Source organism: Mesoplodon bidens (genome assembly GCF_964165515.1).
Source record: "Mesoplodon bidens genome assembly, chromosome: 5".
NCBI classification, from domain to species: Eukaryota; Metazoa; Chordata; class Mammalia; order Artiodactyla; family Ziphiidae; genus Mesoplodon; species Mesoplodon bidens.
The window spans coordinates 48,820,619-48,847,849 of record NC_138161.1 but is presented as its reverse complement, the minus strand read 5'-3'; the positions used below and the strand labels follow the sequence as shown (position 1 = coordinate 48,847,849).

The window sequence follows — 27,231 nt, the reverse complement described above, 5'->3', positions numbered from 1 at the left end:
TGTTATACAATACAATGAATTCATAGAGAAATGAGCAGCATGCTGAACAAGGAAACTACCTGGGGTTATCAGGGAAGGCTTCACAGAGGAGGTGACATGTATGCCGGGAATTCCAGTTGGAATGAGAGTTGAAGTTAAAGGTGTGAAAGGTTCTTTCAGGTTAAAGACAGATAGGGAAGAGACACAGGGTAGAGAATGGCAGCCAGACTAATCTGATGAGCATGCGGGTAGCCTGGAGGAACACAGATGTATGAATGAGTCAGTAAGGTTGGTTGGAATGAGCTGGCCAGGCTTTCGAAGAGTTCAGCATCAATGTCTTCACTGTGCGGGAAACCCAATTTTGCCTGACACTTGGCTGAAGATGAACTGGAAAACAAGAGTCGCCAGCTTGTGTTTGTTGGCTTCTCTGCCCTCTCCATGCTACATCCCACATGGCTGTTTAAATCAGTGGCTTTATTTTCCTCCCTTCATCCGTTTTCGGATAAACCCATCCTTTGTGTGTGTCTGCTGAAATGAAGTTACTGATCACATTTTAAAATGGAATCCTTGGGCTTCCCTGGTGGCGCAGTGGTTGAGAGTCTGCCTGCTAATGCAGGGGACACGGGTTCGAGCCCTGGTCTGGGAAGATCCCACATGCCGCGGAGCAGCTGGGCCCGTGAGCCACGGCTACTGAGCCTGCGCATCTGGAGCCTGTGCTCCAGCAACAAAAGAGGCCTCGATAGTGAGAGGCCCGCGCACTGCGATGAAGAGTGACCCCCCGCTTGCCACAACTAGAGAAAGCCCTCGCACAGAAGTGAAGAACCAACATAGCCAAAAATAAATAAATAAACAAATGTGGGTTTAAAAAAAAAAATTAAAATGGAATCCTTTTCAAAGGAAAAAAATTTAAACTGAATGAGCAAATGTATCCTAATTACCAAATACTCATCTATTGTAGCCTAGGCCCTCAAAGTCAACATTACCCATCATGGCAAAGTCAAAAGTACTTATCAAGAACCAGTGCTAGATGTGCTAATTATCTAAATTCCACTCCCTGTTTTTTTTTAATGTATCTCAATTTACTGGGCCAACTATCACAAGAATCTCTCTTAGGAGCAGAATCCAGATTATAAAATAGGCAGAAAATAAGATGACAACATATTATTTGCACCAAGTATTTCCTTGGATCCAGTATGTAGCAAAGTGAACAGTGTAATTTGCTATGTCGGTATGATGTTGTAATGATTTCAAGATAATATGGGACTGGGAGTATTGCCATACTTATTTTTATTTTGTCAGGAGTAATGCACCAGTATGTCAATAAACAAACTTTGATTTTCACATGAGATAAATAGGATATTTATTCTTCTATGGTGTAAATACACATTATTTTCTATGATCTATTTTTTTTCCAGCTCACCTAAATAATTTGTGGAGCTCATGAAATAGGGAGGAAACATGAAGGCAATAATACATAAAGACAGGAGGCATATCCAAGAATATAACCATGTCCAGTATCATGAAACAATGATCCTGAACTAAAAGCTTTTGAAATCCTTATAATAATCATTAAAATAATAGTGCAAGAAGACAGTAAATATAATAAATGAGAGTTATTAAAATATACCATTATCTTTGACATACGATGGTTATTGGGCATAGTTATTAATGCAATTTACCCTTTTATCACTGCACGGGATAGAAAAGAGTAGGGTTTGCTTGTTTTCTTTTTGACCCATTCATAATGATAATCATTTAAAGCCAGCCATCTTACTGTGTTTCCCCCAGCAGAAACAGACCAATCCACCCAAGAACTCTTCACAACTAAGTTTCCACGAACAACTGAATTGGCAAAGACAACTCAGGGTAATGCTATTTCCCCACCTCTGGATAGTAACTTTTCCTTCTTTTTTAAGCAGGAAGAAAATTTTCTTTTAAGAATGTAATTTTTCATCACAGTGAGTTAAGTTTTTTCATTTCATAGGTACAGGACATCAGCCAAATAGGAATATTTGTGTGAATACCAGTTGAATGTAGGAAAGACAATTTCTTTAGTTAAAGCTGTGCTTTTGAATGTATAGTTGACTGCTTCATGCTGATGACTAAGAAAGAGAGCTCCCATGTTTTCTCCTTGCTTGACCTTCTTTTGCCTCACTTTCCACATCTGATAAACAGGAATCTTTGTTTCCTTCTCCTTCTCCTTCTTCTCCTCCTTTCTCTCCTTTTCTCCCTCTGTCCCATCTCCCAAACTTGATCAACGCGTTGGTATTGTGGCCTGAGAAAGGAAACTCGTAACAAGAAAAATCATTTTTTAATGATGAATTAATATTAAAACATCCGAGAAGCTTTATTCGGGGGTCTCCTTATATTATTTTTCCTTCTACTTTTTGGGAAGTTAACTCACCTACACAGAGCTGTCTCTCACATCTTCTTGCTCTCGGTAGTCTTTCCTTTTTATATCTTTCTGTCCTACTTGGATTGTAACCAGTTTCAGATTTCTAGTATTTTCTTTTTTTCTTTTTTCCACTTAATTACCCTCTTTTGCCCATGTCTACCTCTAGCATATGGGAGAAAGCCAAAAAAACAAGAGCAAATAATTTTTAAAGAGTTGTAAGACAAATTTATTGATAATTGGGAAGGGAGATTTCTTGAAGAAACAAAGCAATATGAGGAAATGATAATAAAAGAAATCTAATTTTAAGGTCTATATTTTATAATAAGCAGAGCAGTACTTGTTCTAAATAAACATGACTGACAATACTCTCTATGGTACAGGACAGTTCTTGTAAATTTTGTAAATCTTTTGAACTTGTTTCATTTAATTTTTATAATGGTTTAAATGTTTATTTTATTATTTACTTTATTACCTTTCTACTTATTTTTTAAATAAATGAAAGTTAATATATTCAGAAGTAAGGAGCCAGTATAATGACAGCCCTCCCACACCCTCATTACTAGCTTCAGCCATTAACAGCAGGTGTTCAATCCTATTATATCCATACTGCATCCTGATTTTTATATGTTTATTTTTTAATGTTTTTGCAAACCTCTTTAATATCTGGCTTGATAGAAGATAGCTGGATTCTCATAATCAAACACATTGATGTTTTTACAGCAAAACATATAAATATTTACAATAAGCAGCGTAAATACTTTATTCAGCTCAGGTTGTATTGCCAAATGAGAAAAAGACTTCAGCTTTTTTTTTTTTTTTTTTTTTTTTTTACGGTACGTGGGCCTCTCACTGTTGTGGCCTCTCCCATTGTGGAGCACAGGTTCCGGACGCGCAGGCTCAGCGGCCATGGCTCACGGGCCGGGGCACGAACCCGTGTCCCCTGCATCGGCAGGCAGACTCTCAACCACTGCGCCACCAGGGAAGCCCCAAGATTTCAGCTTTTTAAAGCTTTGTAGATTTCAGAATTGAGGATAAAAATCATAAACCTGTTCTTTTCTTGGTTTTGCTTTTTCTTACTTTAATGGGAGTATCAATATTTTTATCAAATTGCTTCTAGCACATGGTTTTATTAGATGAGTTTCACAGTTGATTGGTTGTATATCCAGGATCTGATATCATTCTATGAATTGTCTTAACATATTTATATAATGTACTGTATTTTAATTACTTTCTTATGTTCTGAAGATCCTTAGCTTGAGCCTAACTTGTGCAGCTCTGGGATTCACACTTTTCTAGACTCATGCCAAGGTTCTTTAAAGTGGGCTCACCAAAAATGCATTTCCAGCCTGGTCCAGGCCAGTAACCCTTCTTGAGAGTAGAGGGTCAACTTTAGTAACAGCACACTGTGTGTCCTAGGATCACCCTCTGACCCAACCCTCATAAATGCGTGCCTGAGCTCTATGGACAAGGAGGTCAATCTACTGTATTATTTTTGTTGTGTTGTGTTTTGTTTCTAATAGTAGGCATCAGATGTGCAAGACAGCACACAACAATTTGAGAGATGCTGTAGGGGTGAAATTGTTTCTCTTGGTCTTCATACTCCACCCGCGCATGTACCAGGACCTTGTGGCTTTTTGGTCTCCAAGCCCTCAGCAGTGGGGCCCAAGTGCTCCAAAGAAACTTAGTGCCTAAAGCCTACAGCATGAACCTACTAGTAGGATCTCCGGCACATTTTCTCTGTGTCATTCTTGCTTCTTTGCTGGTACAATTCCCTGCAGCTATAACCGAAACCCTGACCTATTCAAGCTTCTCTCCTTTTCCCCTCTCATCTCAACCCATGGTAGAAATCCACTTGGCCAGAGGCATTCTGGGGACATTTTGATTATTTTACTTATTTCAGCCCCCTGATCCTCATGCCACCCAGGGCATAAGGGGTCCCTGGGTGTACCCTTGTACCTTGTACCTTCTTTCCCTCTCCCTATACTGGGCAAAACAAAGGTCCTTCAAGGTATTTCTCCTGTAATCCTTGTTTGTCTATTTTTGATGTTATCTTTGTCAAGTATTTTTAGTGTTCTTTTAAAATAATTTTTATAAAACTCTTTAGATATGAAGCCATCTTTTAAAATTATTTTTATTATTAGTCACCAAAAACTATGTGGAGATGATATTTACAATGTTGCATTCTCACAATACACCTTTGTCTTTTTTTTTTTAATTTAAAATTGAAACCCTCAAGCAGTTTTCTCAAGGCCATGTGTTATCTGGTGATGATCTATGTGAATAACTCACAGCCCAAACATAAGTTATATTTCAGCTCTTTTATAAGAAGTTCTTTCAAGATTTAAGTAAAGACTGTATAAAAAATAAAACCAAAATTCTGATCCTGTGGCTTTGAAATAATGAATGTAGTGCTGATTATTTCTGCACTCTGCTCTGTTTCTTTTCTAAAGTTTTAAAATTCATATGTGTTGTAGAATGATACTAATAAGAGCCATGATTCTTATATTTCTTTAAGCAAAAGCAATCTAACATTGAAGAAATTAACGAGAAAGCTGAAATATGTTCAACTGACAGGGAATCCTACCACTCTCAAAGAAAATTGAAGAAAAACATTTACAAATCATCATCACACATTTTAGGGCATGTGAGAATTGATTATTTTAAAATAAATCAGTACCTCTGTTCACTCTAGTTATTGCACTTTGAAAGGCCCACATTAAACCTACAGAGAATTTCAGTATGTGTCTGCTGGTTTTGGCCTGAGTATGGCAAAATTCTACTCATCAGTCCTCTCATTGGAAGTTTATAAATGAGCTACATTATAATCTGTTTTGCAGGTATATTTTTTAATGTGGTAGGCAAGGCATTTGATGATTTATGGTTACATAAATACCCATTCAAGATGTGAACAAAATCATTGAAATGGTGTAATCTACTTAACAAAGTTTGCATGAAAATTTTTTCCAGTCTTAGCTAAAGCATTACCAAGAAAGTTGGTGGCAGGAGGCAATGTGGTGTGTCAAGGGTGGCAGAGGAGGGAAGGCAAGGATAGACACATCCCAGGATGGATGCACACTTTAAAAGCTTAGGGAGCAAAAATATTTCAGCTGAGTTTCTCATGAATTTGTCTGCTTACAGTGGTCACTAATTTTTTAAATGTATTTGACAACTCTTCATTAATGGTCCTCACTGTGCCAGGCCCTGGATAACAGAAGCAGGAAGTAACAAGGTGGCATGTTGGTCCCAGGGCTGTCTGAGTTCTTGATCTTTGCTCACCCTCTCTTGATGGGCAGGACACCAGAGGTCATTTTCTCTCATCCCTAAAGCTTTAATGGATGGCACTAAGTGAGTATTCACTTCCGGGTTCATGAGCTAAGACAATTAGATACAGACCACATGTTTCTACTCTCTTCTTCTTACATACCTAAAAATATTTTTCTTTCTGCCTTTAATATTATTTGTCTCCTTTGGCAAAATAATGTTTCACAGTAACTCCCTAATTGAGAGATGTGAATGGATGGATGGATGGGTTGATGGACAGATGGACAGACACATGGATGGATGGAGGGGTAGATGGTTGGCTTATATGTTTACCATATTAAGCAACCATGTGGTGAAATAAATGCCCCTGAAAAACATGGACTAAATGATGACTAATCCTTAACACACATTACCAATGACCTACCTCACTTTGATTATGTGCATCTTTAATTTCCAGGCATGAATATTTTTACTTGCTTTATTTTCCCTCAGCATCAATGCTGTAATGCATACTTGGAGATTTAAGAATATTCTTTATACTTCCATGCAAAGTGTACAAGTTGTTGGTCTATAGCGTACTAAATCTCCATTTATTGAGCTCAGGAGTGCTGGTTATTAAATGTGAAGCGTTTCCTCTGTTTCAGCACCATACAGATTGTATACAACTCCTGTGAAGCCCAGAACACCTGACAAACCACACATCAGACCTGGTAAGTTTTTTCTCTTTCTGATGACCTAAATAATCAGCATATCTAAGAAGATATAAAATGTATTGAGGAATTCCCTGGTGGTCCAGTGGTTAAAACTCCACGCTTCCACTGCAGGGGGCACGGGTTCAATCTCTGGTCAGGGAACTAGGATCCCACATGCTGCATGGCACTGCCAAAAAAAAAAATATTGAAACAGCCAAATATACCAAGTGAAGGCTATATATCCTTAAACTGAAATAAATTACATACAAAATTCTGATCCTTGTGGGTAAGTACAGAGGAAATAATGAATCCATGGAAGTGGCAAGACTTAACAGATTTTTAAGGATAATCAGATTTAGAGAACACCACGGAAGCTTAACAATATAAAAGCATTTTTAAAGTAGTATTTTTGCATAAATCACACACACTCTCCCCTCCTCCTTCAGTTTTCCATGGCAATTATAGAGATAGCATTAGCATTAGCTATGATATATTACATGTTTCAAATGTTATCTTTTAAGAAAAGACCTCTTCCATTATAAAAGGCTCTTGTTCTGGCAGAATATTTTTACTTGATTCTTTCAGATTAAAAAAAAATTAAAAACACATTTTACACGTTGTAAACATCAAAGTAAAGTGATAATAAACTGGAAAATACTTTTTTTTTTTTTTTTTTTGGCCATGACATGCATCTTGCAGGAACTTAGTTCCCTTACCAGGGATCGAACTTGGGCCCCAGCAGTGAAAGCATTGAGCCCTAACCACTGGACTGGTAGGGAATTCCCAGAAAATACTTTAAATCTACTAAATTCACCAAAGGATTTAGGATCTCCCTCACTGGAGCTTGTTAGTGAAAAGTTAACTTGGGGGTTGATTTGGTCCATATAAATCACTCCTATGCTAACGTACAAGTTTGGCCAGAGACTCTGGTGTTTTCTTCCCCTTTTCTCCTCTGTGATTCTAAGAAGTTTTAAAGTTCTAAATGACAAAAATGGCTTATAAGCTAACATTCCCAGTGAACATCTCTCCAGGCATATGGAAGAAAGAACAAATACATTTTTCTTTGATTTATGGAGGAGCCCATATTTTTTGGAATAATCCTCCAACTCCATGTGATTTTTTTTTTTTTTTTTTTTGCTGTACACAGGCCTCTCACTGTTGTGGCCTCTCCCGTTGCGGAGCACAGGCTCAGCGGCCATGGCTCACAGGCCTAGCCTTTCCGCGGCATGTGGGATCTTCCCGGACCAGGGCATGAACCTGTGTCCCCTGCATCGGCAGGCGGACTCTCAACCACTGTGCCACCAGGGAAGCCCATCCATGTGATATTTTTATCATGATAACTGTTGAGAATTTAACGTGTGGCTGGTTATATTAAACCTTTCTACAAAATAAGGAAACAGTAACAATAATGGGTAACAGTGACGGTGTGCTAACCATGCATCCTGTGAGGTAAGGCTGAGGAAGCTAAGGCTTAAGAAGGGCTAGGAAGTGGATTCGAAGGCAAGCAGTCTGGCTTCAGAACTCACTCTCTTAATTGCAATACACTTAGTGCTTTTCCTTGAAAACTGCTAAATGGAAGATAAAACAGCTGACTTCAATGTTTTTGTAATATTATGACTCTCAACAGAGCAGGAGAGCAATTTCAATGGTTTTATCATAGTTCTGTGTTTAACGGTGGACTTGGGCCAAGATTATGAGGGAGCATATATACCTAGAGACTCCTCCAAAAGGACCATGAACTTGTATGTTAGGAGGCCTTGACAAATAAATACACATCAAGTTCTGGGTTTTCTTTCGGCATATGTAGTCCTAATCTTTCTTCAGTCCCATTTCGGAATATATCTAGTGCTTATAAATGAAGCCAGCTAGTTCCCACTTAGAAATATAAATTCCCTCTATTTTTTCAAGCCCAGTGATCACCTCAGAGTACATACTCAGGTCTCAAATTCAAGTCTATGATTTTTATACCAGACTTGTGATTTCTATATTCTGAACAACAGTTTTTGGTAAGTCATCATATATTTATCGCCCAGTTAATTGACTTCCAATTCTCTGGAAAGTTTTATGTTCCTTGGCTACAAATTTTCAATTAAAATATGTCTAAACTACTTATTTCCCACTTTATTGTAGTTCTGAATAGGACAACTACAAGACCTAGTAGACCCAAACCCAGTACAATGCCCAAAGGGAATGGAATGGAAACAGGTAATGATCACAAATTTATTTCCTTTTGATCCTATTAAACTCTAAATATTTTCATTCAATTTTTATAATTTTGTTGAATGCACATTTCAATTTCTTTTTTACCAGTTTTGTTAGTACAGTCAGTTTTGGAAGTTCATAGAATTGAAACTTGTAATTCATTCCGAAGTCAAAATTTCAACAATAAAAAAAAATTTCAAATGTCTCTGAAAAGATTAAAAAATAGTTTTTCACTTTTCTCAGCCTAGTCCACTAAATCAGCTATAGCTACAATATATAGTCTTGATTCTTAAAAATATCCTGAGTATGAATTAAAATATCAAAATACCTGTTTCCCTAATTTCAAAACACTTTCTATATACAGGTTTGGTCTTTGAGACTGTTATCACTTCGTTTTCCAGTGTATAATTTCACAAGTACCACTGAAATTTTTTTAATACACCCAGATCTGTTAGCCACCTGGAATATGACATTTAAATGAGAAGAACAGTTATCAAATGATCACCCTAGTTACAAGCATATCAGTGTTTCCAAATCATTCAAAAATTTAATATGTATATATAAAATCAACCCATAATTATTCCCTAATGAGAAAGAGATGTGAATACTACCTGAAGACATGTATTCAGTCTAAAAACGATTTAGATTTTTTTTTAAGTATGTGTTTTTGTACTCGGTTGTTACAATGTCTGAAGTTCTAGGAATTCACTTCCCTTCAATTAATGAGGCAGATACTATAAATTCCTGACTCATGAAAAGCAAGAAAGCATTACAATATCTATTTATGCTCAGCTGTTCCTTTTATTTTTCCCAAGTGGGATTAGGCAGTTCAAAGTGTCTCAGATTGACGTAAGCAGTCTGGCTCTAAACAGAGCCACCTTCTTAATATTCAAAATAATTCCCTGGAGTTTGCCTAAGTAAAAATAGAAGAAAGCATTTATGTCAACAAAACAAAGAACAAGTAGCTATGATCAAACTTGAAAGCCATTAACCTTCAGTATAATCAAGCATTGATTCTCACAAGGAAAATTTTGTCTTTTGGAGGGAAAACAGAGCATTATTATATTTTAGTTTATTAGCAATATAAATATTTTTTCCAGAGCCACTTGTAATACAAACTGACATCTGTTACCCTCTTGTGTAGATAAAGTCAACTTTGTAATAACTCACCTAACTTAGCTTTGAAAGGATGGATGATCTCTTACAAGGACTTCTTCAGTTTAATTAGTTGGTTGCTAGTAGAAATAGATTGATGGACTACTGAGCCCACACACCACAACTACTGAAGCCTGCACACCTAGAGCCCGTGCTCTGCAAAAAAGAGAAGCCACCATCACAATGAGAAGCCCACGCACCACATTGAAGAGTAGCCCCCGCTTGCAGTGACTAGAGAAAGCCTACATGCAGCAATGAAGACCCAAGGCAGCCAAAAATAAATAAATTAATTAATTTTAAAAAAATGAGCAGACAGGATATTAGCAAGAATAGAGATCTAAACAGCACCATCAACCAAATAGACTCACACAATTATGGTGAAATGATGTGGGGCAAACGTACAAAGGCAGTTCAACAGAGAAAGGACAGTGTTTTCAACAGATGGTGCTGGAAAAACTGGATATCTGTATGTAAAAACACTAAACAAAACAAAAACCAACCAACCAAGCAAACAAAAAAAGAACTCCTCTACCTAAACAAAAAGGAACTTAAGGCAGATCATAGATCTAAATGTAAAATGTGGGACTTCCCTGGTGGTGCAGTGGTTAAGAATCCACCTGCCAACGCAGCGGACATGGGTTCAAGCCAGGGTCTGGGAAGATCCCACATGCCGCAGAGCAACTAAGCCCATGCGCCACAACTACTGAGCCTGCACTCTAGACCATGCAAGCCACAGCTACTGAGCCCATGTGCCACAACTACTGAAGCCCGCATGCCTAGAGCCCATGCTCCACAACTAGAGAAGCCACCTCAATGAGAAGCCCATGCATCTCAATGAAGAGTAGCCCCCACTCGCAGCAACTAGAGAAAGCACACGTGCAGCAGCGAAGACCCAACACAGCCAAAAATAAATAAATAAATAAATAAATAAAATTTATTTTAAAAAAAGAAAAGAAATAGATTGATAGGCACAGGTAAACAAAGCTGAGCTCATTGTTTCCCCTTTCCTTGCTCCACTACCATCCCCAATCAAAATGTGTTGCACATGTTTTATGTTCTGATGTCTGTCTCTTGGGATCCCCCTTCAGGGAAGGACTTGCCTGACCTACCTGAAGGGAATGAAGTCAACAGACAGTATCCCACTGTCATATCCTTCACAGTCAGCCTCAGCTGAGAGAGCCTTGATTGGAGATATGAGTGGTACATCTCCTTGTCTACCACAACATATAACAACCAAATGATATTTACCTCAGGAATGCAAGATTGGCTTAACATTCAAACAAATTAGTGTAATTTACCACATTAACAGAGCAAAGGAAAACATCATATGATCATCTCAATAAATAAATAAAAAATCAACCATTAGACAAAATTCAAAAAACATTCATGATGAAAACTCTCAGAAAACTAGGAATAGAAGGAATTTTCCTCACTCTGATAAAGGGCATCTGTGAAAAACCTAGAGCTACCATCCTATTTCACAGTGAAAGTTTAAATGTTTTTCTTCTAACATCAAGAACATAAGCAAGGATTCCTACTTTTACCCCTTCTGTTGAAAATAGAAGTGGAGTGTTAAGCCAGTGCAATAAGGCAAGAAAAGAAGTAATGGTATAAAAATTGCAAATTACAGATGCCATTGTGTAGCGTATTATGAAAGGAAACTTTAACAGCTCTTGAAGTATTTGCCTGGGGAATACTGTCTTGAGAAATTGGTGAGAAAAAGAATGTTTTTAAATCTGTTCTCTTCAGGTTGTAGACTTACATGAGTCCACCTTACTTAGACTGTGCATAGTTTTGATCTAACTTGTTTATAGAAATGCAGGTATTCACATCAAGTTTCTTTTCTTTCTTCTCTGACCTAGTCCTACTATCTCATTCATACTCACTTCTAACCTCTATTGAGTCTTAATGAGATACCATTTTTGCATTAACTGATTCCTTATCCAACTTTGACATTTCACCCATAATATGTATGTTTCTTACCCATCTCACATATATTTTCCTATAGTTTTTCTTGCTGAAGTTTTCAGCACAGATATTTTACATATAAAAAAATTAGTTGATAAAAGGATGTGTTTAGGATTTATAGGACATATTCTTCATGGTCTTAGGCCACTTAATGTTGTGCCTTTGGAAAACTAAAAAAGAAAGATTCTGAGGCCTCAAAACTATGGCCCTTGATTCTTTGGGCCTCTATACAATTCTTGCAATGATTCCATAAGCCCCAGGAATCTTTAAGTTATCTTGAGCAAACTTTCTTAATTTATAAAATCATTATAGATATTTACCCTGCTTTATGTTTATTTCACATGTATATATATAAATATTTCTTCACCTTAAAGTTAGAAAGTAGCCTTCAGAGAATGAAGTTTTAGGTAGGTCATTTTTCCAGCAGTCTGCTTTTTCAGGGTTTCCCGAGATGTGTCTCAGTTTAATTGATATGTTCTACATGTTATAACCAACTTGAGATCTGACTCCAGAGATGCAACAGCATGCCCTAGACCAAGGGGATTGCACAAAGTACAATCCCACAGACCAAACCCAGCTCACTGCCTTTTTTTTGTAAATAAAGTTCTATAGAAACATGGCTTGCTTTCACAATATAGTGGCAGAATTGAATAGTTGTGACAGAGACAGTATGGCCCACGGAACTGAAAATATTTACTGTCTAACCCTTGACAGAAAAAATTTTCCCATTCTGTGCTAGACAATCTCTCCAACTTTCTCCCTATGGAAGGAAGCTGCTGAGTTGTGCAGCTATTCTTTCATTCAACTGACATTTATTGAAAGCCCATTATGTGCCAGGCAAAATGTAGTTTGGAAACCACCTTGACACATGTGGTTTGGCAGATATATTAGATACCTGAACCCCAAACTCCTTTCTCCTTCTTCTCCTAATGAGGAATCCACACTTCACTGACCCCACACGGAGTGTGCCTGACAATAAGAACCCAGACTCCTCCAAGGTGAGGAATGTGTTTGTCTGAGCTGTGGCTAAATCTTCCCGTCTGCTGGCTCATCACCCCTGACTTTTTAGCCAGGTGCTAAAATTTGGAGACAAGGGTGAGGAAACCAATCATCCATAAATACCACTCCTTTTGGTCACAGGGAATAGTCTCTGTTACATTTGGAAATTGATTCCCAGTTTACTGTGTTTGTTTGCAAAGTTTCTGTTACCATGGTTAAAAATATCCAAATCCTTACTTCATTTTTGACAATAAATTGCTAAAGGGTGAACTATGTAAATCCAGATATTTTTGGAGAAGTCCCATATGGCAATGGGGGTTCACACTGAAGCTGAAGTCTTGGTTCTTCCAGAGCCAACTCTGCCCTTTAGAGAATAGTGGACTAATCCTGCCTGAGGGAAAAAGAATTCAGGTCGCAGCCTGGGCCAGACTGGCTGATTGCCAATTCCTGAGGATTCTTTCTCTGCAATAGCTCTTATTGGCTTCTCCTTTGCCCTCCCATTGCCTCTCTGCTACCTTTGGCATTTATTTGCTCTCCTCATTTCAGGGCCACAGAAGTTCACTGGTCTCCAGGTCCTGTGCTCACACTGCTCCTGGCTGACATGCAAACCACAGCTAGGTGGAACCAAGGCCAGAACTAGAGTTCAGTCTCCTGTCCCCAGTTCAATGCTCTTTCCCTGCATCCCACAGCTGCCTTCTGCTGGGTTCTTACCAACATTCTCATCCACTACTGGCTTTTCTCTGTTTCTAAAGGCTGAACAAAGTCCAGTTTAGCAGCTGACATTCTATTGATTTGGGTACTTAACCTATAAGAATCATAACAGTATGATGCTTCCATCTCTGCCTATACAGAAAGTGACAGAAAATGGCTCGTTTCTGCTGATTTCTCCCATAACTGGAAAAGAGGCCAGGGATGTTTACATGTTTGATCTTATTCATAAAGTAATCCTGCAGGCTTTTGTATTCTCTCCTAGATCTCCATTTCACCAGCCTGTGACTTGTTGGATTTGCATGTGCCTGGTTGGGAAACCATGTCATCCTTGTATTTCTGAGTCCCACACACCAGTGGCATGGCTGAATGACACATGCTTGCCAGCCATGGCTGTTTAGCCCTTACCCAGTAGTGGCACTTCAAACCACCCAAAAGAAAAAGTATAGGACTTGAGGACTAAAGTCAGAGTCTGTGAAGAGTAAGAGAAGTGTTAAAAACAAAATTCAACCAAGTAAATTTGAAGATTTAATTGACTTTATTCAACAATTTATGAATCAGGCAGCTTTCCATTTAGCAACCAGAAGGGCACTCTGAAGGGTTGTACAAAATGGAAGGGCTTTTTATAGGAAGAAGGGTGGGGCAAGGTAACTATTAGCAAAAGAAAAGAAAATACTATTTTTAGGCCAGGACAACTTCTTTTGGGTAGAAGGGAGTTGCATGGGTTTTAGGTAGATTGCCTCTTCTTCCTCTGGGGGATGAAGTGTGCAGTGGTGACCAGAATATTCCAGACTGGTTGATTGAGATTACATTTCTGGGGAAGGTCAAAACTGCAGTTAAGTCAGGTTTTAAGTCTAGGCTTGGTATCATGGGCTTTAGCACAAGTGATGCCATTTTGGGCCTGTGGTTTTCTCTTTAACAGAGGGAAGAAGATGACAGGAAAAAGCACTCTGTACTATCCCAATTAGTGCTTAAGAGATGGGCTTTGGAGCTGGGCACACATGGGTGTGAATGCCTCCACTTCAGCTGTGAGTCCTTGGGCAAGTGCTTACTCTCCCCTTGCCTTGGGTTTCCTCATCTGTGAGACCCGGGTGGTATCTCCCACCCAGAAGAGTTGTATGGATCAAATCACGTCATGAATATGTAAGGTGCTTGCGCAGTACTGGATAAAATACTTTGTTTTTTTAAGGGTGGAAAGATTTGGAGAAAGGCTATGAAGAAGGATCTACTGAAGGCACACGTAGCCTACTAAGCTTCTAGAGGATATAATACAGTTTTACCCTCGAAAAATAGTGGTAAATCCTATCTCAGCAAGCCACGTTATCCCAATGACACAAATGAAAGCACTTTGCATTCCCTTAAGCCATGGACAGAATAACCACCTAAATGAATCACTTCCCACCCCCATTACCACTAAGAGGAGGGCACAGGAAGAAAACGAATGAGCTATTTGTTCTCACAATGCCTGTGGGATGAGCCACAAGATAGTCAGTGACCACAGAAACATTTTATTCCTACCACAAATAAACAGCAGTTGATTCATGGCTACATACAAGCATTCACCTTGATTTTATATGTTATCTCTTATTCAAATAGCAGAGGGTGTGGGATTGTAATATTAGGTTTCATAAATTAATGTTAATCATAATTATTATTATAATTGTTAATAATACTAATAAGTCAATATTATAATGCTGATTAATGCCCATTATAGTTATAATAGTTTCATAAATTAATGTGAAAATATCAGCTTCTGTAGTATACTTAATATATCTGCCTACACGTTAAATAAGACTGGGTGTATAATGTCCCTACAGAGTCCTGGAACTCAAAACAGGGTTATTGTTGTGCTTGTCCTTGTTAATATACTAACTAGCATATTAATTCAATGTTTATTCGTATTTTTTAATTGGTGAATTATAGTCAGGTCCTCAGAGTATGGATTCTCTTTTTAGCATGAGCCATTATATCTAAGATAATATTTACTTTTTTTTTTTTTTTTTTCCCCCCGGTACACGGGCCTCTCACTGTTGTGACCTCTCCCATTGCAGAGCACAGGCTCCGGATGCACAGGCTCAGCGGCCATGGCTCACGGGCCCAGCCGCTCCGCGGCATGTGGGATCTTCCAGGACCGGGGCACAAACCCGTGTCCCCTGCATCGGCAGGCAGACTCTCAACCACTGCGCCATCAGGGAAGCCCAATATTTACTTTTGAGATTCTAAAAAACGTCTGTTCCTATTATTTCTTAATGAAGACTGCTGGCCACATGAGGGAAGATTATTTTATAATGTAAAAGAATAATAATTTTTAAAAAGCAGGACAAAAGCTAAATTGGTTCCCTCTACCCTTAGGATTGCTACCCCAAACCCTAGCACCAGATTGTGTTTGAGGGACTTAAGAGATAAAATAGCACGCAATAGCACGCAGGTCAGTTTCTTCCAAACAGCAATTTGGAATTCTAGGCATGCCCAGGCCTAATTTACAAATCTCAAAAGCACAGATTCAGTCTGTGGCCTAACCAGCCTTCTAGCCAAGAACTCTCAAAAAATATTTTTAAAGTCAATTCATTAAGTACAAACCCAAACACACTGGAATTTTAAGGGTTTTCATTGGGGTAGAGGAGTTGGAGAAAAGTTTTTTAAAAACCACAAAATTTGCCCATGAATATTGGCAAAAAAACCCCAAAACAAAACAAAACAAAAAAAACCCAATCACTGTAGATGAACTACTCCTAGCAAAACAATATCACCCAGGCAGGCAGTGCGGGGTGGGCATCATAGAAAATTAAGGCAAAACCACGTTCTGCAATCAAACACTAACTCTTCAGAGAAAAAATCACAACTAATGAATGCAATAGGGCTTTAAGGTTTTTTTCCTATACACAGATGGAAGAAGCCAATCAAACTGTCTGAGCACAAAAAGTTTCTGTGAAGACTACTTACCACATTTTTGCTATCTATTTATTCTGTCATCCTCTCTGCTCACAGAGGTCAAGCAAGCACCACTGCCATCCGGTGCTGATAGAAATGTGTCAGTGGACTCTTCTCACTCCACACAAAAACCAGGTAAGGAATAAAATGCTGACTCCCTCACTCAGCTCTTCTCCGAAACTTGTAACTGCAAGTAACATGTGCTGCAGCAAAAAAAGTAGCATCCTCACCATCCCCAAAGCATCAGAACCATGCTAACAGTACAGGGGTATTGCTAGATAAACATACCAAAATACTATCTTCAGGAAAATAAAAAGCTCTTTATGCACAAGTTGAATATTAATGAGAACCTCTAACGAGGCACTGATTTAATAATTACTTTATATAATGTTCTGAGGGGCCACAGTGGACAAATGCTGAAGCGTAACGGTGGATTCTAGCTTTCATCATCTACAAGGTTTGTTCTTATGTAATTTATTATAATATCCTTTTGCCTGAAATGATTTATGTTTCTAATTTGAGGCTGTGCTCTATATAATAGGCCAAAATTATGAAGCGATAATATCTTTGCATTGAATAAGAACTCTGTGCTTTTAAAAGGATGCTGTGAAACCTACTCTGATGTATTAATGTCTGGGTTAGAGATCTGTATTGTATCATCACCACTCACTCTCCCTCCCGCCCTGCAGTACATGTACACACACATGCACGCACGTGCACAATTCCTAATATCCCAGGAAGTACTTAAAGCCACGGGGCATTTTCCTGGATTGTCAATTTTACTTGAAGATTCTTAAACCAACATATTATGCAAAGAAAGAGATGAAATTTTAAGCTATAACACAAGACTTAAAAGAAAATTTGAGTTAAGGTGGGCTGCTCCAGGTACCTCTAGCCTTGTCTGCCTTTGTGCAGATTATAAAAAGGTGTCTCTTCCCTTTGCCCTTCAGGCAAACCATTTAGAAAAACGTTCCTTTCCTCTGGGCTGCACCAGGGCTCATGGGTGGGTGAGAGAGCAGAGTGGATGTGAAACTTTGCCTCCCGCTTACAGCTCCCTGGCCAGGTGCCTTCGTGTGGTGACTCTGCTCTCCATGGCCACAGGCTTATTGCTTCTGCCATCAGGGCTATTTTGTTGTAATCGTTTGAGAAGTTCTGAAAGTGTTTGTTTAATTATAATTACATAATAGAGTTGGAGGATAGGGTGGAACACCTACTAAAGGAGAAATTATATGCTTTACCAGCTCAAAGCTAAAATGGTGTAAGAATTGTAGCCTGCAAATCAAAGGCAATTGGAGATAATGAGACACAGAAATGCTACTGTTGAGTCTATATAGGAAACTAAAGATGATAAATTCTATACGTCTATGTTCTACTTTTCCTTTCAAAGGGCAGATGTACTGATATATTTTCATCTATACTTAGAGAATATTTTCCCCATACACAAATGTGCTTCATTATCCCTGGGTACGTTACAAGCCCTAATTTAGAAGAATAGCAGAAAGTATTGCAGGCACTTTTCTATAGAATCTATTCTCTCTCATCCAACTGCTACTTGTCAAACATTATATTTTTTTAAGACCCATGATTTTTATAGAGTGAATCCTTATGACCACTTTATCTGTAATATAATCTCCTAGCCACAATCCCAGGCACTCGTCGCCCACCCTTGCCACCTAGACCCATGCCCCCACGAAGAAAGCCTTTACCACCAAATAATGTCACCGGAAAGCCAGGAAGCGCAGGTACGTCAATCACATACCTTCCTTCTCCCTCCTTGATTTCACTGGCCAAACGCAAGCCCTTCTTGGTGTGATAGCTCAAGCAATGGATGAGCCCTTGGTGTGTGTGACATGTGCCTGTTTTGGCCCCAAAGACCAGACTGTAAATTATAGTTTTGAGGACTCATATCCTGATTCTGGGTGGGTGGGGTGAAAGCAACCATCCATGTCCATCTAGGCCAGTTTGCTTCTTAGATGCTGTGTGCTTGGTGCTGAGACAGAAGCTATCACAGGTTCTTCAAAAAGTGGATTATTTTGGATGAGATGTTTTGTGCTGCCAACCCACCAGGTGTAATGGAAAATGTCATCCACTCATCATCCTGTCTCTTGAGATAGAATCCTTTACATCTCATTGGTAGCTTCCCTGTCCACCAGCCTTCATGCTGACCCCAGTATTACAGTGCAAGGGGAAAGATTGGGAACTGGAATTCTCAGGGTGACTGAGCAGGGTCTAGCCTGTGCAACAAGGCAGGAGTATATTTTAGAAGTCAAGCTGCCTCTCAGCTTGCTCACATGCCTCTATCCTAGGGCATGTGTTGTCTTCTTCCCATAGAATGACCACTCCGAGTCACCTGGGATACCTGTACTTCATCCTTGTCTTGAAGAGCCTTCTCTAGCTCCCCAAAGTAGACTTAGCATTGCTTCTGTGTTCTACTTTTCCTTGAAACATGCCTCTGTTAGAGCAAACCACTGTTTTATACCTATTTGTTTGTGTACTTGTCTTCCCCTACTATATCATGAGCTCTTTGATGACAGATGACATTTTCTCTGAATTCCCAGAACCAAATCCAGTGTTCATTGAGTGAATCCAGTAATCATTGAGTGAATATGTGAGTGAAATTAAGAATCAGTGAACCTAGTTCAGAGCAAAGATTCACCTCACTTTTCTTAAAGTTTCTTCCAGTGGACCTGCCAGCAGATCAGATCATGTTCCCATTTTTCCTCCCTCTTCCTTCATCTCTACTTCCTAAATATCCTGTAGTCAGAATTAGGATAACAGTGTTAAGGACAGCTGTGAAAGATGAAACTGATAAGGATTTCTGAGAAAGGGAATGGCTGTCACTCTTTTCACAGGATGAAGGAGGGTGTGGTGATGGAGAAGCTTTCATGATGTAGCAAGGGGACAGTGGCCTCTAGATTGTTTTTCCCATCAGCTGAAGGAGGAATCAGCCTCTCATCCATGCTGATGGTGCCTTCCTGGGTCCAGGTCTAGGGACGTGGCCCCATTGAGGAGACCAGGTTTTACTCATTAATTGTAACCTGGGGCAGCTGTGACTTGAGCTTCTATAGCTTTTAGTTCAGACAGAAAGTGATGCCTCAGTTTCCCCCATGGAAGAGTCAGGGGAACCTTCCACCACAGAGCTCCCCTACAAGGCTGTGTGTCTTCAGTTGCACCTTCACGGCCTTGGTTCCTGCCATATGAAACCTTGCTCACTGCCATCAATAAGTGTAGCTTTGGTATAACTCACCCAGCCTGTGGCATGGTATAAACACATCCCACTTCTGAGATTAACTCTGGTGCCCTCCCTGCCCCGTGCTTTCCACCTCTAACTCAAAAGAAGTGACTACACTGAAGAGCCAAACACAAATGAGGTCAGTTATACAGATTTGGCCTGATGACCATCACAGAAAGTGCGTACAGAATTCAGGAAATCAATTCAATGTTCTGGGAGTCCTCTGAACACAAGCCTTCTTGCACATGTGCCTCTGAGAACAGTCTTAGGCTACTACGAGGCATCTCCACCTGTCCCCTATCTCCAGATCTACCGAGGCCTCTCAGTCCCGCTCTCCTTGCCAGGATGAATGCTGCTCTGCACCCTCTAAAAAGCTCCTTCGGGCTGCAGTGCAGTGTCTCATGGTTTTCACTCACCCTCTCATTGGGGCCTACTCCCACCAGGACCAGGAGCATAAGTCTGCAGGGGCTGGACCAGCAGCCCATCTGAATGGCTCATCCATGATTCTGTGCTGGGCCACAGTCCTTGGGTCAGTCTTGTACCCCTTGACTCTCTATTGTCTGAGAATGATTCCTTTTCCCAGGAGGACTATAAAACCTAATCTAGCCTCCACTCTATTCTACCCATACTTGCCTAGACCTTGGGATGCATCCTGTTTGGGAAACCTATAGGTGTTTTTAGAGTGGAGGAGACATTGTTGAATATAGCGTCTCAGAGTGACACTGTTCTAGCTACAGGCCAGAATCACAGACATTACCTTAGAAACTTCTTCTTGCCCAGCCGTCTCCCATGCCTGCCAGTTAAACTGCAGTCAGGCCACTCCATCCCCTTGACATTTCTCATGTAAAACCCCCTTCCATCCAGTCTCACTGCTTCTTACATTGTTCACCTCCTCTGTCCTTGCCTATGCAACTGCTTTAGTCTCTTGATTTCTCTCTCTGCCACCAGCCTTGCAACTTAACTGTTCACCCTCTCCTATTCTGATCATGTTACTTCCCTAGTGAAAATCTTTTAATGGGTCCTTATCACCTAAAAATAATATCTGAATCCATGGTATGCAAGGCCCTTCATGAACTGCCCTTCCCGGCCCCTCCGTACTCTGCTCTCACTGCTCCTGGCACTCTTGGCTCTCACCCCTTCAAATTCAACACGCCACGAGATTTCATGATAATTCAACACGCCACGTGCTTTCATGCTTCCCTGACCTGGTTCTTCCTGCAGCCTCTGACTAGAATACAGCTCTCAGGCTTACCTACTGATCACTTCTCCTCTTTATTGGTACATCCTCTGGGAAGGCATTCCTGCCCTCCTCCCACCCGACACTCATCATCTTTCCCTGTAGACTTGTCCTCTCTGAGACCTTATCCCATGCTTTCACAATATCTATAATGCTTCAGTATAATTTGGCTCACACATCTCTCCCAATCAAGGACACCAGGTCTTATTTTCTCTCTAATCCTGGCATATAGTGCCAAGCCACATGGTAAGCGCTAATAAATATTTATTGAGTAAATAAATGGGGAACTCAGCAGGGCTCCCTATAAAGCCTGAATCCTTTGGCTCTACATTACAGGAATCATTTCATCAGACCGAGTAACTTCACCACCCTTGAGGGCAACACTCAGACCTACTGAGGCCCCCTTGGAGAGAACAGAGACAGATAAAAAGCAACCAACAGCTCCTGCCTCAGGAGAAGAACTTGGTTAGTATATCAGTCACTTCCCACTGGATGCTTAGCTACGAAATACTAAAGGATTTCAAACTAGAGAGAAAAGAGTCCCAGTTCTGGATCATCTACTTTACTCAATTTTATGATTGCTATGAATTTTTTAATTTAAAAATTATACTTATTTCTAATGTTTTATTATAGAATGTGCTCCTTCCTTTTGCAGACATAGAAGGAAGTTCCCAAGATCTTTAGGAAAGTCTTCCTAAAAAGATCTAGATTACCCAATGCTTCTTACTAAATCGCATGTCATTACTAATTACGCATATCTTAATTTATTAATAAGCATTAGCTACTTGGTTGTAATCTTTGAATCATTATTTATTACACTGAAGGGCACCAGCAGGACATAATTAAAGGCCTTTTAGTGTGGATAATATGTATAGTAATAATAATAATAATTGAAATCAAATTGCAAGGAATTGACTAGGAGGCATATGTATTAAATATTTATAGTTTTACTACTTTTTCATTGTATCTTCCATTCTCAGGTAATATGACTGACTTTAGCTCAAGTCCAACAAGAGAAACTGATCCTCTTGGGAAACCCAGATTCAAAGGTATGTATGACTGGCTCCAAATCTCAATTTTAACAAAGCTATCTTTGGTGAGTGTATCAGTCAGCTGTTGCTGTGTAATAAACAACCACAAAATCTTAGTAGCATACTCTGAAAAGGATTTATTTCTTATGTGTCTACAAATTGCCTGGAGGTCAGCTGATCTACTATGTGTTTGGCTGGGTGGTTCTACTTCTAGCAACAGGTACAGCTGGGCCTCTTATAGGTTGAGCTCAGGTCTGCTCCACATCTGTTCATTTTGGTGCCCAGGATGAAGGACTAACAGTGACCCAAGAGAAGCCATTCTCATGACAGTACAAAGTGAAAAGAGGGGGAGTCCAAAAACGTGACCACATTTCAAGCTTCTTCTTGTGTTATACCTGCCAATATTCAATGACTAAAGAAAGTCACATAGCCAAGCTCATAACAAAGATTGGGGAAGTATACTCCTTCCATGGATATAGAGAATGTTTTTGAAATATTTATTTATTTGTTTGGCTGCACCGGGTCTTAGTTGCAGCACGCTGAATCTTTGTTGCCGCTTGCGGGATCTTCATTGTGGCATGCAGGATCTTTTTAGTTGCAGCATGTAATCTCTTAGTTGCAGCATGTGGGGTCTAGTTCCCTGACCAGGGATCAAACCCAGGCCCCCTGCATTGGGAGTGCGGAGTTTGTTAGAGAATGTTTTTGAACAGTAATCTAATCTACCACAGTAAAAGAGAGATTATATGATATAGAACCCAGTATTTCCTTTTGTGATATGTTTTTCTGAAGTATAAAATTTGATAAATTTCAACATATGTATATACCCATGAAATATCCTCACAATCAAGATAATGAATACATGCACCACCTCCAAAAGTTTCATCATGTACCTTTATAATCCCTCCTCCTCACTCCTCCCATCCAACCTCTAGTCCCTAGGTGGCTATATTCTAGATTAGTATTCATTTTTGGGAATTTTACATAAATGAAAAAAATACAGTATGAACTTTTTGTGTGTGATTTCTTTCACTCAACATAATTATTTGGAGATTCATCCATGTTGATAAATGTATCAGTAGTTTATTCCTTTTTATTACTGACTAGTATTCTATTGTATGGATATATACTAATTTATTAAAACTGTTCATGACATTTGGGTTGTTCTAATAAAGCTGCTATGACCATTCATGTACAAGTCTTTGTGTAGATATATGCTTTCATTCCTTTTGGACAAATTCCAACAAGGAGAATGGCTAGATTGTATATAAATGGACATTTAACATTTTAAGGAACTGCCAAACTGTTTTCCGCAGCAGTTGTACTGTTTTTGCCTTTCTGCCAACAGTATATGAGAGTTCCAATTCCTCCACAACTTTGCCAACACTTGCTATGGTCAGTCTTTTTAATTTCAGCCATTTTAGTAAAGGTGTAGTAGTATCTGATTGTGATTTTATTTTGCATATCCCTAATGACTAAGGATGCTGAACATCCTTTTATGTCCTTATTTGCCATCTGTATATCTTTTTTGATGTGTCTGTTCATTTTTTTTTGTCTATTTTTTATGGAGTTGCTTGTTTTTTTATTATTGAGTTTTAAGAGTGTTCATATTTTCTGGATTGAAGACCATTTTCAGATACACACTTTGCAGGTATTTTCTCCCAGTGTTTGGCTTCTCTTTTAATTTTAATGAAGCTCAGTTTATCAATTTGGTTTTTTATATATAGATTGTATCTTTTATGTTATATTTAAGAAGTCATTGACTAATCAAAGGTCACAAAGACCTCCTCTGTTTCCTTCTAGAGATTTCTCCTGTTTCCTTCTAGAAGTCTTCTACTTTTACATTTAGGTCTATGGTCCATATTGAGTCAAATTTTCTATATGACACAAAGTATGAATGCATTTATTTTCTCGCTTATGGATACCCAATTGTTCCAGCATCATTTTTAGAAAAAACTGTTGTTTCTCCACTGAATTTAATTTGTACCTTTGTCAAAAGTCAATTGTCCATATATATGTGGAACTATTTTGGGGTTTTCTAGTCTGTTCCATTGATCTATTTATCTACCTTTCCATCAGTACCACAGTGTCTTGATCACTGGTTTTATAATAAGCACTGTGATCAGGTTATGTTAGTCTTCCAACATTGTTCTTATTTTTTAAAAGTTGTTTTGGTGACTCTAGGTCCTTTTATATTTCCATCTGAATTTTAGAATGAGTTTCTCAACGTCTGAGAAAAGTAGCCTGTTTATATTTTTATTAGAATTACATTGAATCTGTAGGTCAACTGGGAAACATTGACAGCTGTTCAGTATTAAGTCTTATTACCTATGAACATGGTATATCTCGCCATTTATTTAGGTGTTCTTCATTTCTCTCACCAATGTTTTGTAGTTTTCCATGTAAAGAAAACCATAAAAGTAGCATTTTTTATTTCAGTTTCTAATTGTTCATTGCTAGTATATAGGAAAACAATTGTTTTTTGTTTAATGAGCTTGTATTCTGCAACCTTGCAAACCTCTGTAGTCTTTTTGTAGATCCACTGAATTTTCTACCTACAGAATCATGTCATCTGAGGGGAAAGTTTTACTTCCTCCTTTCCAACTTAGGTATCTTTTTTTCTTGCCTTTCTGTACTAGCTAGAACCTCTAGTGAAATACTGAATAGAAATAGTGAAGATAGGTATCTTTTTCTTGTTCCTTATATTATGGGAAAAGCATTCAGCCTTTCACCATTAAGTATGGTGCTTCCTGTAGGTTTTTCATAGATGCCTTCACTGTGTTGAAAAAGTTTTCTTCTATTCCTGCTTTGGTGAGAGTCATTATCAGAAATGAATGCTAGATTATGTCTAATAATTTTTCTGGCTTTATTGAGATGCTTATGTGGTTTTCCTTTTTTAGTGTGTTAATGTGATAAAGTAATTGTTCTTGAGTTGTAGGCTACCTTTGCATTCCAGTGACAAATTCCACTTGGTTATAGTGCATTCTCATTTTAATATATTGTTGGATTTAATTTGCTAAAATTTTGTTTAGAATTATATTCAGTGAGGGACATTGGTCTGTAGTTTTCTTTTCTTGTAATGTCTAAGTCAAGTTTTAGTATCAAAATGATGCTGAATTTTTCTTCAATTTTCTGAAAGAGTTTAGAACTGGTGTTGCTTCTTTCCTAAATATTTGTTAGTATTTACCAGTAAAGCCATCTGAGCCTGATATTCTCCTTGTGAGAAGGGTTTTACTTGAAAAGAATGTGTATTCTGCTGTTCTTAAGTGGAATGTTGTATTGGTTTGCTAGGGCTGCCATAACAAAATACTACAGACTCGGTGGCTTAAACAACAGAAATTTCTTTTCTCACAGTTCCAGAGACCAGAAGTCTGAGATCAAGGTATCTTTGGTTTCTCACATTGGAAATTAGGGCTTCACCATAGGAATTTTAGGGAAACACAATTCAGTCCATAACAAGTGTTCTATAAAAATGTCAATTAGGTCAGTTTGCTTGGTTGTATTGTGCAATTCTTTTATATCCTTAGCGATTTTCTGTCTACTGTTCTGTCATTTAATGAGAGAAGAGTACTGAAATCTCTAGCTCTAATTGTGGATTTATTTCTACTTTAACAGTTCTATCATTTTTTGCTACATGTATATTAAAGGTCTGTATTTAGATATAGACCTAAATTACTTAGGGTTGTAATAAACTCCTGAGGAATTGGTCCTTTATTATTATGAAGTGACTTTTTTTGTTTATGGTAATATTCTTTGCTCTAAAATCTAATTGGTTGATATTTATATATCCATTCAACCTTTCTTTTGATAAGTGTTATCATGGTATCTCTTCTTTTCATCCTTTTACCTTAACCTGTTAGTCTGTTTGTTTAAAATATTTTCCCTATAGGTATCATATAGTTGGATCTTGCTTTTTCACCCAGTCTGACAATCTCTGCATTTTATTTTGGGTGTTTAGAACCTTACACTTAACATGATGAATGATATGATTAGGTTTAAGTCTGTCATCATCTTGCTATTTGTGTTTTATTTGTCCCATCTATTCTTTGTTCCCTCTTTCCTTTTTTTTCAGCCTTCTTTTGGACTGAGTATTTTTATGATTCCATTTTATCTTTTTTTGTTGTCCTACTCCTATAACTTTTTTGTTTTGTTATTTTAGTGATTGCTTTGGGGTTTATAGAATGTGTCTTTAACTTAACACAGTATCTTCCAGTGATATCCTACAACTTCACAAATAGTGTAAGAACTTTACATTAGTATAGCAGCTTTTCTCTCCTCCTGGCCTTTGGGCTATTGTCATTATAGTTTACTTTTACATGTTACATACATCACACTAAATTGTTAATATTTTTGTTTAAACAACAAATTGTCTTTCAGAGAGAATTTAATAAGAAAAATACTGTGTATTTTTACCTATGTAGTTACTGTTTCAAGTGCTATATTTCCATCCAGCATCATTTTCCTTCCACCTGAAGGACTTTCTTGAATCTTTCTTGTAGAGTGGGTCTGCTGGTCATGAATTCTTTCAGATTTTGTATGTCTAAAAGGTATCTTGCTTTTTTTTGTTGTTCTTTTGCTTTTGTTTTTTTAAAAGATATTTTCATCAGTTATAGCATTCTAGATGATAAGGTTTTTTGTTTTGGTTTTTGTTTTTTAGTAGAGAAATACATTGCTCCACTGCCTTCTCACTTGCATTCTTTCCAATGAGAAATCTGCCATAATCCTTCTTTGTTGTTCTATGTATAACATGTCTTTTCTTGTCTGCCTCCTTTAAAGATCTCTAGAAATTTAATTTGGGTCTTTTTTGTAGCTTCCATTTCTTAACTCTCGACCATGTGGATTATAGTGATGATAACTGTTTTACTGTCCTTGTCTGATGATTGTTACAGCTATCCAAGTTTCAGGTTGGTTTCAAATGATTTATTTTTCTCCTCATTATGGGTAATAGCTTCCGGTTTATTTTATCCAGTTGGGAATATTTTTATTCCTAAAATATTCTTGTATTTTATTCTGGGGTGCAGTTTAAATAACTTGAAACCACCTGATCCTTTTGAGTCAGGATTTTAAGATTTATTAGGTGGGACCAGAACTGTGTTTAGTGTAAGGTTAATCATTCCCCACTACTGAGACAAGACCCTTTTGAGCACTGTTTCCAACGCTCCATAAATTATGCAGTTTAAACCACGCTCAGGGGGACCAAATTACTTTTGGATATTAGCATAAACTAAACCTATTTAGAAAAGTAAATCAACAATAACATCCATATCATGTATCCCAAAGATAGGGTTCTGGATTTTCACAAATCCAAACCATCCACATCATTGCTTTCATCCATCTGCTTATAGTATTAGATCAAATGTCCTCAAACAGATAATTTTATTTATGAGTTCACCTCCACCTTTTTTCCAAGCTCAAAAAAAAAAAAAATGCTCAATGTCCTCTCT

At 38.3% G+C, this 27,231-nt stretch overlaps 1 protein-coding gene across 14 annotated transcripts in view; it reads left to right on the top strand.

Moving 5' to 3' along the window:
* Positions 1-27,231, top strand: part of ABI3BP (ABI family member 3 binding protein) — a 250,305-nt gene that overhangs the window by 191,788 nt on the left and 31,286 nt on the right. For 13 of the 14 annotated variants that reach the window (XM_081235522.1, XM_081235521.1, XM_081235527.1 and 10 more), the window contains 7 exons: positions 1,768-1,845; positions 6,280-6,345; positions 8,458-8,532; positions 16,348-16,425; positions 17,928-18,032; positions 21,096-21,224; positions 21,740-21,808. In XM_081235522.1, coding sequence (XP_081091648.1) covers positions 1,768-1,845; positions 6,280-6,345; positions 8,458-8,532; positions 16,348-16,425; positions 17,928-18,032; positions 21,096-21,224; positions 21,740-21,808 — 600 coding nt within the window. The remainder of the gene's footprint in view (positions 1-1,767; positions 1,846-6,279; positions 6,346-8,457; positions 8,533-16,347; positions 16,426-17,927; positions 18,033-21,095; positions 21,225-21,739; positions 21,809-27,231) is intronic. The other variant, XM_081235523.1, reaches the window with a different exon arrangement.